Raw genomic sequence first — 12,113 nt, forward strand, 5'->3', positions numbered from 1 at the left:
CGGCAACAACCAAATAAAGAGAAAACTTGCCGCTGGCTGAGCCTGGTTCATTTCAGGCAAAGGTATACTTGCCACGGTGCTTTCTGAGACCAGAATGTGCCCATAGCTCAGCCTCTGAACGTATGGGAAGGTTTGAGAATGGAATAAAAACAAACTTTGATTGTTTTAAAGTGTGACGCCTGGGTTAACCGCTGATACCGGTGCTGAGACGGCTGGCATATGCTATTAGAGCCATTCTTCTCAACGGATCACATGCAGGAACTGAATCCAGGAGTTTTAGATCTAAAAGCACAAACCTCTACTGCTTGAGTTAAAAAGACCAGATCTGCTAGCTCAGAGGAAGCAGCAGAGTCCTAAGTCTGTGATGATGAAGATGATTGATGTATTATGGCACTGCCTAGGAACCTCAGTCACAGACCAGGACCCCATAGGTGCCATGCAAATTCACAACAAAAAGACAGTCCCTGCCCAAACAAGCTCACAATCCAAGTTACTTCTATATGAGGTCCGGACCCCAGAGGAAAACAGAGCCCCCTTGTGGTAACCAGAGCGGGTTAAATGTTTATTGTGTCAGAATATGCAGTTGCATCTAGATGAAAATTTTTGTGAAATCGGATCAGTTTCACTGGAATTTTGGTTTAGAAGAAAACGGGCGGGGGGGGGAAAGGGGGGAGTTCTGACACTATGAAAACTTCCCATTTTGACATGTTCCAAATGAAACGTTTCAACTTTTTTGGTTTGAGACCACTTTTCACGTCAATTGTTTTTAATTTTGTAGTGTATCATAGCAGAAAATAAAAAGGGAAATCTTGAAACAATGTTTCAAATGACGCAAAACGATTTTTCTTCTGAGTTTTCCTTCCCAGAGAATTCCAAAAACTCTGGGCTCTGTTCTTATCAAGAACGAAGCCAGATTTCGAAATCACAAAATCCTTTGCTAAACGGAACTTCTGTCTTCTGCACAGCTCTCGTGTTAATATTAGATCATTCTGCTGTTTGCCTGCCTCTCACTGGGCCGTTCTCTTTATCTCTTTGTTATGCGCACCATACAGCTGGCCTGGCCTACTCTAACTTGGTGTATGACTGGGTGAAAGCTGCGGTGATGTTTGGAGTTATCAACACCATTGCCAGGTTGGATCACTTGGACCCGCCGCAGCCCCCAAAATGCATCACCATGCTCTACGTCTTTGCAGAAACGTGAGTGCATCTAAAATGTTAATGGGCTCAGGCAGCAGATGACTGATCCAGTTAGTCAAAGGGAAATATACTGAGAAGGAACACAGCTTTGTCATTTCTCTCTCCTTGCAGCAGTTGGTCAGATAGTCCCAAGATCTTATTGGCTAAGGTTGCAAAGGAAGGGAGAATGATCATATGTTACATGTGTTACCTAGTTGGATAGATGTGGCCATGGTCCCAGATCCTCAGCTGGTGTCAACAGTCATTACTCTGCTCTAGTCTATGAAGTTAGACTGATTTACACCAGCTGAGGATCTGGCCCATTATCTCTGCCTACTGATACCAGAATGGTGTAAGCACAAAGGATGGAGAGAAATTCTTCAGCATGGTCCAGGAGGACGTAAGCAGGAGTAATCAGATGGATGGAAGAGAAGGGACATGGAGGCTGAATGGCAGGGAGAATTTCCCGACAAGTAGATGTATTGTCATGTGGAATAGTCTCCAAAGGGAAAAGGTGGAAGCCCCATTACTTATGACATTTTTAAAACTAGACACTAGGCAATGCAGAAAACGGTCCTTCCCCGAGAGGTACATTCAGTCACTGAACTACGAAACCTTTCCCACCTCCAGCTTCAATGGTGGATCTGTCAGGAAAACGTCAGCTTGTTCCCAACTATCCATAATGTTACAGTGATGTGAGAGGAGAATTACCACCCTTTTCTGGCCCACTTGTGCTAAAAATGTAGCTTACATCACTATTTATATCACTGAAGTCAATGGTCCAGAGACGGCGCTGGAAGAGGCATCTGCTTATGCCCAGGTCCCAATGTGGCCCATTGACTTCTGTGGTATTTGCATAGGAATAACTGCAAAATCAGATGCTTTGGTGAAACATTTGCATCAGAGACAGTTAAAGTTAACACTGGTATTCTGCGCCTGGCAAACAAACTGGTTAATCAGGAGTAAGTTCAAGGGTGTTACACCAGTGTAAAATAGGTGCAAATGAGAGCAGACGTCTTTGAATGACTATGTAATATAATGCAATTGTTAACACTTCCCATTTTAATGTTTTCTCTCGTTTTGCCTGTCTGTATTTTAGGCACTTTGACAGAGGGATTAATGACTGGCTATGCAAGTAAGTCTCCTTAGGAGATCTGTCATCTCCACTGGGGTTCGGGATCTTCTCTACCAGGATATGACTGACTCCCTGAATAGCAATGTAACTGGCCCTAGATGGCATCATTCACTCTGGTCACTGAGAACCCTAAAGCATCTCATTTCTCATCTGTTTGCTGATCAGCTCCCTAAGCTGTGATCCAGCCAGTCTGTTTTTAAAAAAGGGCTGAGCCAACTGGTTTGGAGACAATAAGAACCAGCTCGAACCACCACCCAGAACCTGACTCAAACTTTTTTGCTGAACAATTCTATCCTGGCTCCCCTCCAATCCAATTCTCTCTCACTCCGCCGAATCCAGCCCCCCAAAATCTCTGGTGACCTTGTTCTGACCATATCCCATGGCTTATGCTGCATCCATTTCTTCCTCAGCCTTTCAACTGTTTTCAGTAACAATAACATGCTAGTGACTGTGCGAGGAAAGTGTCAGATGGCCTGTGATTAAATGGTTGTGCACCAGGGAACCTGGTAAATGGTTCATGGTTGCAAACTTAGTAATATTTAAAAACTAGATACTTCAGCAGGAGTGCCGGAACCTTCCCCACCCTGCATCTTCCCCCTGAGGCCCCGCCCCAGCCCTGCCTCGTCCCCCCCAAGACCCCATCAACATTCACTCCTCTTCCTCCCTCCCCCATCGCTTCTTGCTATTCCCCTCTCTACCCTGCTGGGGTTGGGAGGGACTTGTCTGTGGAGCTGGGGCTGGGACCTGCAGCTGCCCAATGCAAGTAGGAGGCAGCCCTGGCTGAGTAGGGGCTGGCGCGGGTAATGACCTGGCACCTCCCCACCACCCCTGCGCACAGTAACTGGACTTTGTGTGTCCAGTCAGTAGATCTGACTGGACACTATCAGATCCTCTTTTCGACCCACCTTTTCGGTAAAAAACCGGGCACGTGGTCCCCTTAGGAAGAGGTGTCACAATAAGCGTATATTGTAAAACCCATATCCTTGTGGGAGAAGAGCGAGAGGGGCTGTGCAGTGGCTTGTATTACGGTGATACGGTACATGCTCATTGCTGGAGGTTTACCAGACATCATCCTTCCAGCCCCGCAAGTAACACTGCCCCAGCCCTGCCTGCTGCAGAATCCCATCCCCAGGCCAAACCCCTGTGAAAAGTCTTGCGATTCCCTACTGGCTCTCCTCCCAGTTGCCCTGCAGAAGAGTGTAATCCTGGCAGTGCTGGACAGCAGCCATCCCCAACCCCCCCACCATTCACTCCCCAAGAGATGTAACTCTTTCATTGCCAGGGAACCCCTACAAAATCTTCCTCCTCCCATACAATCGCCAGGAGATAAAATGCCTGCAGAAGACAGTTCTGGAGTAACTTGATTGGAAACCGATGGTCTCCATAGGGTAACGAGGGGAGGAATTCTCTGTTCTAACTGCAGAGCTGCTGCTCTAGCCCAGGGGCTGGAGTAAGAACAACAACTAGCTCCTACAAAGCACTTTCCATCCATGGCTCCCAAATCACAAAGGAGGGCCAGGATCACCATCCCCATTTTACAGATGGGGAAACCGAGGCAGAGAGGGGTGACAAGACTTGCCCAAGGCAAAAGCACCAACTTTTAGTTTTTCCCAGTGGTGCTCCACCCCCTGCTCTGCCCCAAGGCCCTGCTCCCACTCTGCCTTGTCCTCTAAGGCCCCACTCTCATTCCACTGCTACCTGCCCCCACTCTGCTCCCTCCCCAAAGTCCCTGCCCACCTGCCGCTTGCTGCACTCTACCCTTCCCTGGGCCACCAAACACCTGTGGCTGGTGGGTGCTGAGAACCCACTATTTTTTTCCTGTGGGTTCTCTGGCGCACTCATGGAGTCGGCACCTATAGCCCAAGGTCATCCAGCAGACCAGTGGCCAGACCAGGAATACAATGCAGATCTCCACTAAACAATACTGATTCTATTGACCCCTAGGTATGTGTACGATCACCTTGGGGAGAACCACGACAATGTTGTGAAGGAGCTTCGGGCTACCATCTGCACCTTCGCTGTCACCACCCTGTGGCTGGGCCCCTGCGAGATCGTTTATATCTGGTCTGTCTGCAACTGCTTTGGACTCAACTTCGAGCTCTGGGTGCAGAAGTTTTTCCAGATGGAGCCCTTTGGCAGCATGGAGGTAAGAAACTCAACTCCAACCTGCCGTCAGGTAGGGTGGATCATCTGGTTTGGAGTGACAGATCGATAACATGTGCGACTTCAGTGAAGCTGCACCAGTTTACACCCAGGGGTCCAAAATGCTGGTTTCATACATCATTTTAGATTTCCGATCAAATGGGGAGCTGTAACTGAGGAACATCAACACCGTTGCACACCCTGGCAGTCAGCCACAGAACTGCAGTTGTCCCTGCCTCGGTTTTCCTTAGTTTGTTCAGGGATGGAACCTATATCCCTCAGTCTGCGTTTGTAACTCCAGTCCTCCGGCTGGGTTACTTGTGTCTCTCCCCTTTTAGGGCTGAAAAGAGTCTGGTCCCACCCAAAGTCCTTCCTGTCTCTTTAGTGAACCTTCTCTCAGTAGTCCCAGGAGTTTGGGCTTTCGGCCTGGGGCCTCTGTTCTTATCCCCTCTTTTGCGGCTGCCCCCTTTACAGGTGTCTTCCCTTCTTTCTTCAACAGGGCAGGAATAACATAAGTTAAAGCAGAAACACAAAGGCAAAGTCGTGTATTTCTGTTATTGTTGCCATCCCTGTTCAGGGTTCTTAGAAGTCTCTACTCCGTGCGGGCCTAGAAGGAGGATCCAGGGCTGCCCTCTCCTCTAGGTCCCAGCCCAGAGACTCTGGGTGATGCAGTCGTGTACTTGTTTACATAAATCTTCTACTGCTTCCTTGGCTGGTTCCTTCCTCAGGGCCTTGATGGTTCCTCCTGCCTAATAATCTTTTCAGATCCCTTCTGGCAGAGAACTGGTTTTCCTGGGCAACTTCCTCCTGTCTGACCCCATGGAGCCCCTGCCCTGGGGCTCTCTGGATCTCCAGCCCCCCTGTTCTGGCTGGGTTGCAGCCTTTGACACCTCCTCCCCCCGTAGCTGGCCCATAGGTGCAGCTGGGGAGGTGATCTCTCCCTTTTTTAACCCTTTATGATATGTCTACATGAGCGTCCCATCCTGGGGTCAACAGAGTCAGGCTTGCACCACCGTGCTAAAAACAGCTGTGTAAATGCTGTGTCTCAGGCTAGAGCTCAGAGCCTGACACCCACCCCCTTCTTAGGCTTCAGAGCCACAAGCCACAATGTCTACACAGCTGGTTTTAGTACAGTAGTGCCAGCTTGAGGCTGTTGACCCAGGCTAGGCATCTTGCTGCCATGAGCTGTGTGGAGATAGCCTTAGTGTCCATTCTCTCGTAGAGTCTATACACCGCATCACAGGGACATTCCCCATCTTTGACTGGGAAGGGGTGATGGCCCCATCCCTCCCACCTAAAGCCTTTTGGATACTTCAGATCACCCTCATTTTGGTTTTGAAAGGCTGGTAGATCTGAAGGGATCATCTCTAGGGCAGAGGGGGCAGCTCAGTCTCCATGGCCATAGAGTCCATGGCCTTCGGCTGGGATTACCAACAAGGGCTCAGGATGGCAGCCTTTGTGCTCCACGTCCACACACAAAATCCAAATTCCCTCCCCCCAGAGCCTGATCCAAAGCCCACCTGAGCTCCTGTGGTGCTTCAGGGGAGATTGATTCCAGTCAAAGACCTGGTGCTTCCCCTAGCGGAAAATGGAGAGGACATCAAGGGACCCAGAATTACTACCCATGAGCCACCCACAGCAACTCAGGTGGAAGTAAAGTTAATGCCAACCAGAAACAAAACATATAATGTGTCCACATGGAATTTTTCCAGAACCTTTTTTCATTCTGCAATTTTTTTTTACATTTCAACTTTTTATTCCAATTTGGGATGAAAACAAACATTGAAATACTGGAATCTCCCGCAGGTCTGAAATGCCATTTTTCGATCCGTTCTAAAGAACGGTGACCCCATCTAAATGTGGGAGCTAGTGTCAGGTAGGAGGATGCTGCCAGGAAAGATGCAAGAAATCATACCAGGGAAACATTTCTGTTGTTTTTACCAAACCTAAAAACAATCGGACCTGACAACGATGCCCTTCAAAGAAATGCTTCAGAGCTAACCATCCCCTTTCTTCTTCAAATTGAACTTGTAACCAGATTATAACACACAAAGCCAGAGAAATCTTATTGCCCAAGGCACCACAATTCTCAGCTCCAAGGATCTTGGGATTTTTAGTTCTCTTTGAAGATTGCTATAAAAGCCATTTCCCATCTCCAGTCACAGCAGTGGCACTGAGGATGATGTTCAAGTGACGGTTGCATTCTGCCGTTGTCACGGGGCTTTAGGTTTTTTTCAATCTTAACAGACTCCAGCTAGTGCTAATGACAATCATGACAAAGGATCGTGCCCACAGCAGTGTGCCTCAAGGCAGCCTGCCATTACTAAGGTGCACAGGAGGGGCTCCTGTCATCTAGTATTCACTTCACAAACGTTGGCCCATTCCCTTGTCTACCTGAGCGGAACTCAGTGCAGGACCAGAGAAGTTTTAACACACCCTTGTTCTCCCCAGGGCTGGGTTCCCTGGGTGCTAACAGAGCCTAAATGCTGCTGAATTCTACACATGGCTGCCCACGGCCCCCAGGAAACCATTCCAGCAACTGGAGATCAGCCACATGTAGCAACATCCCAGCCATGCCCTCTCCTCCAGACCAGGCCCCCTCTCTGGAGGCCAGGAGGGATGGGTGGCCAGTCCCATCGAAGGAATCGCAGAACAATGCAGCTATAGTATGGAGTGAACCTGGACTGTCTGCCTGCCTGGTGATGGGAGATGCTGAATTCTTCCACTCCCATCAGCCTCCCTGTCCTGATGAGCCTACAGTCTCACTCAGGCAAGACAAATGAACCTGGGACAAGACCCAGGGGTATAATACAGGCCACGGCAGGTGTGCGTGTGGGCTCACTGAAGTGGGGAGGGTTTGCTTGGGAAGGTGGCTATGAGTGCGGGAGAGAGCACCAAGGCCCAGGCCACCACACGAGAGGAAGGAGAGAGGGGCGAAGGCAGCAGTGAGGCAGGGGGAAAAGCGTAGGGAAAATGAGAGTGACCTTGTCAGCTGTGGGAATAAGCCAGCGTGAAGCACAGTGATGTTTACTTAGGGTCTCTGCTCTCTAGGCTAGACTCCGCTGCCCTGGCTCTGTTGACTTCCCTCACTCTGAACTGTGCCCTCCAGGGGCGTGCGCCATCTCGTCTGGAGCACTAAACACTGTTCCAGACTGGTGCTCGCAGAAGGGAAGGTGGTGGCCTTGGGCTGGCTCAGCTCATGCATTACCCTGATGGTACCATCCATTAGCGAGGGGGATCCTCACTTTGCTACAGGCACTTCACACAGAGCCGATCTTTGTAAGCAGCAGGCCTATGGCCAGGTAGGTTTGCCAATTATGGTTGGACATATTCCTGGAGATGTAATCACATGACATCATCTTTAATCCAAGATTAATCTTTGCTTCCTGGAGACTCCAGGCCAATCCTGGAGGGTTGGCAAAGCTAGTCCTGGGAGTGCCTCCTGGAAGGTGCTGAGCATCCCCAGCTCCCATAGACTTCACAGCTCAACACTTCGCAGGACTGGGAGCAGGAGTGTCAAATGGAGGGAAACAATGAATGGGCCAGAGAGAGGAGAGAATAGACTAGACTGGAAGGATGGTTCAGGTGGTTTATACCTGGGTTCAATTTCCTGCTATACCACAGATTCCCTGTACGATCTTGGGCTCATTGAATTCAGTGGGAGTGAGGCCCTAGTCTCTTCACACCTCAGTTCCCCATCTGTATAATGGGGGTAATAGCACGATTGTACCTTCCAGGGATGCTCTGAGGATAAAGATAGTGTGGTGTTCAGATACCACAGTTGTGGAACCTGAGATAGAAAGATAGGCTCTTGGAGAACACAGCTAACAAAACCACCACTCCCCTTAGCAGGCAGCGCTGTCCCCTTACGCTCTTGTCTCTCTGTTTCACTGGGCAGGCCAACATGTCAGAGCCGATGTCTCGGCGGATTAGAGGGATCTTCGGGGCTGCAAACTTCTGGGCTATTGTCCTCTACAATGTCCTTGCCCTCAACAGCCTGGACTTCACACTGCTGGTTGCCAAGAGAATCCTCCTGACAGGTAAAGGTCTTCTGTTCCCCCTGGTGTGGGCCAGCCCCTTTTCTTTGCATACAAGAGTCACTACACCAAACTCAAACCACTGACCCCCCCCAGCCTGGCACCCCGACTTAATAGGAAGAGCGTTTGTGGTTAGCTTGTATGCTCCTTGGGGCAGGGACCATCATTTTTTTTGCTGTGTTTGTACAGGACCTAGCACAGTGCAGCCTTGACCATGGTTTAGACCTGTCAATGCTATTGCAATGGAAACAATAATAACAAGGATTTATTTCCCCGCTGCCTCCTTCTTCCATTACAGCTGCTATTCCCATGTGGAGCTGAGATTGTCAGACAGACGGTCTCCTCATCAGCCTTGTATTTCTAAGAGCTTCTTAGGATCTGTATTGGATCCCTTCTGCTATTAAATCCCATTCGTTGTCTCATGGCCTAATAACTTACCCTGACTGTGTGTTTCTCACCAAGAGGTGACAGCAGCATGTTGAAACAGCCTGGGCTATAAGTGGCTGACTGAGTGGTGCCCCATCCTGTTCCAGGCTCCGCCATGGGACTGACCAGGGCTCAGGAGGGGGATAACGTGTGACCTGGGGGGGTTCAAACTGACAGAAGTCCCTGACAGCTGAGTTCATTGTCAGAATTAGTCGTGTAACTCATTGAGAGGTCCTGTTTTAAGAGGCACAGAGCCGAGATCTCTCTTTCTCTGCTATGGAACTCACTGTGGCCTCTAACACTGCCAGCCCCCTGCCCAGTGGAATTAAGCCCCTTTACTAGGGACTGCTTGTCCTCTCTATTATTGATATTCTAAATGAGGGCCTGTGACTGAATTCTCCTGTTATCTAGGAAAGAGAGATGGAGAGTTGGGGTGGAATCTCCAGAGGGCCAGTTCCAGGCCCAGTGTTTATAGAGGGACAGGATGTGAAGAAACATTGCATGGGGCTGGCTCAGAGATATAGTCTACACTGCCACACTACATTGGCACAGCTGCACTGCTGTAGCGCGTCTAGTGAAGACACATATGCCTATGGGAGAGAGCGCTCTCCCATCAGCATAATTACACTCCACCTCAATGAGAAGTGGAAGCTATGTTGATGGGGAATGTGTCCCACCAGTATAGCGAGGCATGGACAGAGCTTTAAGTTGATGTACCTCATGGAGCTCAGGGAGGGTGGCTTTTTCACACCCCTGAGTGACCTAACTTACATTGACTTACGCAGTCATGTAGAGATGCCCCAAGTGGGATGAAGGAGTCCGTCTGAGCTTGGGGAGCTGAGAAAGTCTTTCCACGGGATGCAAAGCTGGGAGGGCCTCATGGTTTATAGAAGACCATGCTACTTTGGCAGATCTGGACCCATCCCTGGAGAACTCCGCCCCAGTGGATGAGTGCAGATGGGGTCAAATCCAAAGCCCATGGAAGTCGATGGAAAGACTGCCATGGATCGCCATGGGCTGTGGCTCATGCACAGACATGGTTCCCTGTGTTTATCATCTCTCAGGACCTGCCCCATACTGAGCAAGGATGCTGAGTTGCATTCAGACCAGCTTTGGAGAAGAACCTCACCCTTTTCATGAGCACCCAAGCCAAGCTGACTGTCTGTCCCTCTGACTCGCAGGTTTCCCACTGAGCACCTTGTCCATCTGGTTCATCACCTACTGCGGAGTGCAGCTGATCAAGGAGAGGGAGCGCCTCCTGGCAATAGAAGAAGAGAAACGAGACAAAGAAAAGGCAGCATAGAGATGAGAAGAGGATTGGCCCAGATAGCTCAGCGGCAGCATCACTTCCTCCAGGCCATCCAAGCCTAGAACCCTGAAATGGGGCTCTCCAACTTTATTTTCAGTCAAGCTACTGTATCTCACCCATGTACAAACCACCTGTAATACAAATCTTCTAGCTTAAAGAAAGATTGTCCATAAGACTTTAATAGGCTTTTAATATGCTAAGAACATATGGCAGGCTAAGTTATGTTAGATCCATTTAATAGATTCTAAGACCTGGTCATCTAGTCTGACCTTCTGCATAACACCCACTGATCGCAGCATCTCAAGCCCATAACTTCTAGTTGAGATAAAGCATTCAGTCCTTTTGCAAGACACACTCGGTGTTTCAGAAGAAGGCATTTCCCCTATAATGCACCGGGCTGATTGTTCTCCCCATAGGAAGGGAAGGATTCCTTCCTGTTCCCAAGAAGAGAGGAGCATCTTATACACTGAAGCATGCAGTTTGGCTACTATGTTCTTATCCTATCTAACTATAGATTCATGGTAGGGATCCAAAAATTACCCAGCCCTTCACTAATGCATTCTGGGTGCTATGCATATGTTTCAATCTAATCTCTGTATAACATAGGGTGACCAGATGTCCCGATTTTATAGGGACAGTCCCAATTTTTGGGTCTTTTTCTTATATAGGCTCCTATTACCCCCCACCCCGCATCCCCGTCCTGATTTTTCACATTTGCTGTCTGGTCAACCTAGTGTAACAACAGAGGCCAACCTAAAATCTATATAAAAAGCTCCAAATTTAAAGCCCCCCCAAATGATTAGGACTGGAGAAAATGCTTGACAGTGACAGAGAGCTCAGCCTTCAGCTTGTAAGAAATAAAACAGAGGTGACTTGATTGCGGTATATAAGGACCTTCAAGGGAAGAAAATACCAAGGACTACTTGTCTTTTTAATCTAGCAGAGAAAGGCATAACAAGAACAAATTCGAGTTGGAAATTAGGCACAAATTTTAAACAGTGAAGGTGATTAACCATTAGAACAAATTCCCAAAGGAAATACAGAGACAGGATGGGAAGAAACATTGCAGGAATTCTCCATCTCTTGATGTCTTCAGATCAAGATGCCTGTCTGGAAGGTATGCATTAATCAAAATCAAGTTATTGGGCTCAATACAAGGATAACAGGGTAAAATTGAGGGATTAGTGTGCTATACAGGAGGTCAGACTAATGGTGCCTTCTGCCCTTAAATTCTATGACTCTGCAAATGAATATGTAAATGAAGAGGGCCAGCAGCAGCACCGGACAGAGCAGGGGTTTCCAAACATCTATGCTGAAGACGAATGCAAAGAAGTCAGCATCAGTGAGTGTTCAACTCTTCTGCGGAACAGGTCCTGAGCCTCCCTTTTTAAGTTCCTCTAACATCAATTATTCTTTTAAGTCTATTTAGTGCTGGTGACAAGTGCCTGAATGACAGCCTGGGAGAACGAGGCCTTGTACTGACCTACCGAATGGTCACTTACAAGCAACCATAGTGCAAATGTCTCACCCAACGTTCCATCAATATACCTTGAGTCTGACTTTAAGGGTGCCACCTATAGGACTAGGAGAGTAGTGCGACCTCCATGACATTTTTGGTGTTGGTTTCTGTGACACAAATATCTGTCCCCTAGGAATCAAACAGAGACCCACTCGTTTACTTTGTCCTGACCACTGAAAAGGCTTAGGCTCAAATTCATACAAGTGACTGAGAAGTAAGAAACTCCGACCACTCAGCCATTAAGATCCTCCATCTAATGCTTGAGTGATTCTGACAGATTCACAGTCTGAGCCGGTGATGTGAATGGATGAGCAGATGCACTCATACATCCAAAGGGCAAATTCTAAGGTTTACTCTGAATGAAGTTGA

General features: G+C 48.5%; 1 protein-coding gene across 3 annotated transcripts in view; it reads left to right on the top strand.

Annotated features, from left to right (window-relative positions):
* HHATL (hedgehog acyltransferase like) overlaps positions 1–10,483 on the top strand; it is a 41,520-nt gene extending 31,037 nt beyond the window's left edge. For all 3 annotated transcript variants that reach the window (XM_032772416.2, XM_032772427.2, XM_032772408.2), the window contains 5 exons: positions 1,053–1,197; positions 2,276–2,311; positions 4,256–4,457; positions 8,352–8,493; positions 10,098–10,483. In XM_032772416.2, coding sequence (XP_032628307.1) covers positions 1,053–1,197; positions 2,276–2,311; positions 4,256–4,457; positions 8,352–8,493; positions 10,098–10,219 — 647 coding nt within the window. In that variant the 3' untranslated portion in view covers positions 10,220–10,483. The remainder of the gene's footprint in view (positions 1–1,052; positions 1,198–2,275; positions 2,312–4,255; positions 4,458–8,351; positions 8,494–10,097) is intronic.
* Positions 10,484–12,113: the final 1,630 nt, after the last annotated feature.

This window comes from Chelonoidis abingdonii, chromosome 2, assembly GCF_003597395.2.
Source record: "Chelonoidis abingdonii isolate Lonesome George chromosome 2, CheloAbing_2.0, whole genome shotgun sequence".
In the NCBI taxonomy this organism is placed as follows: domain Eukaryota; kingdom Metazoa; phylum Chordata; order Testudines; family Testudinidae; genus Chelonoidis; species Chelonoidis abingdonii.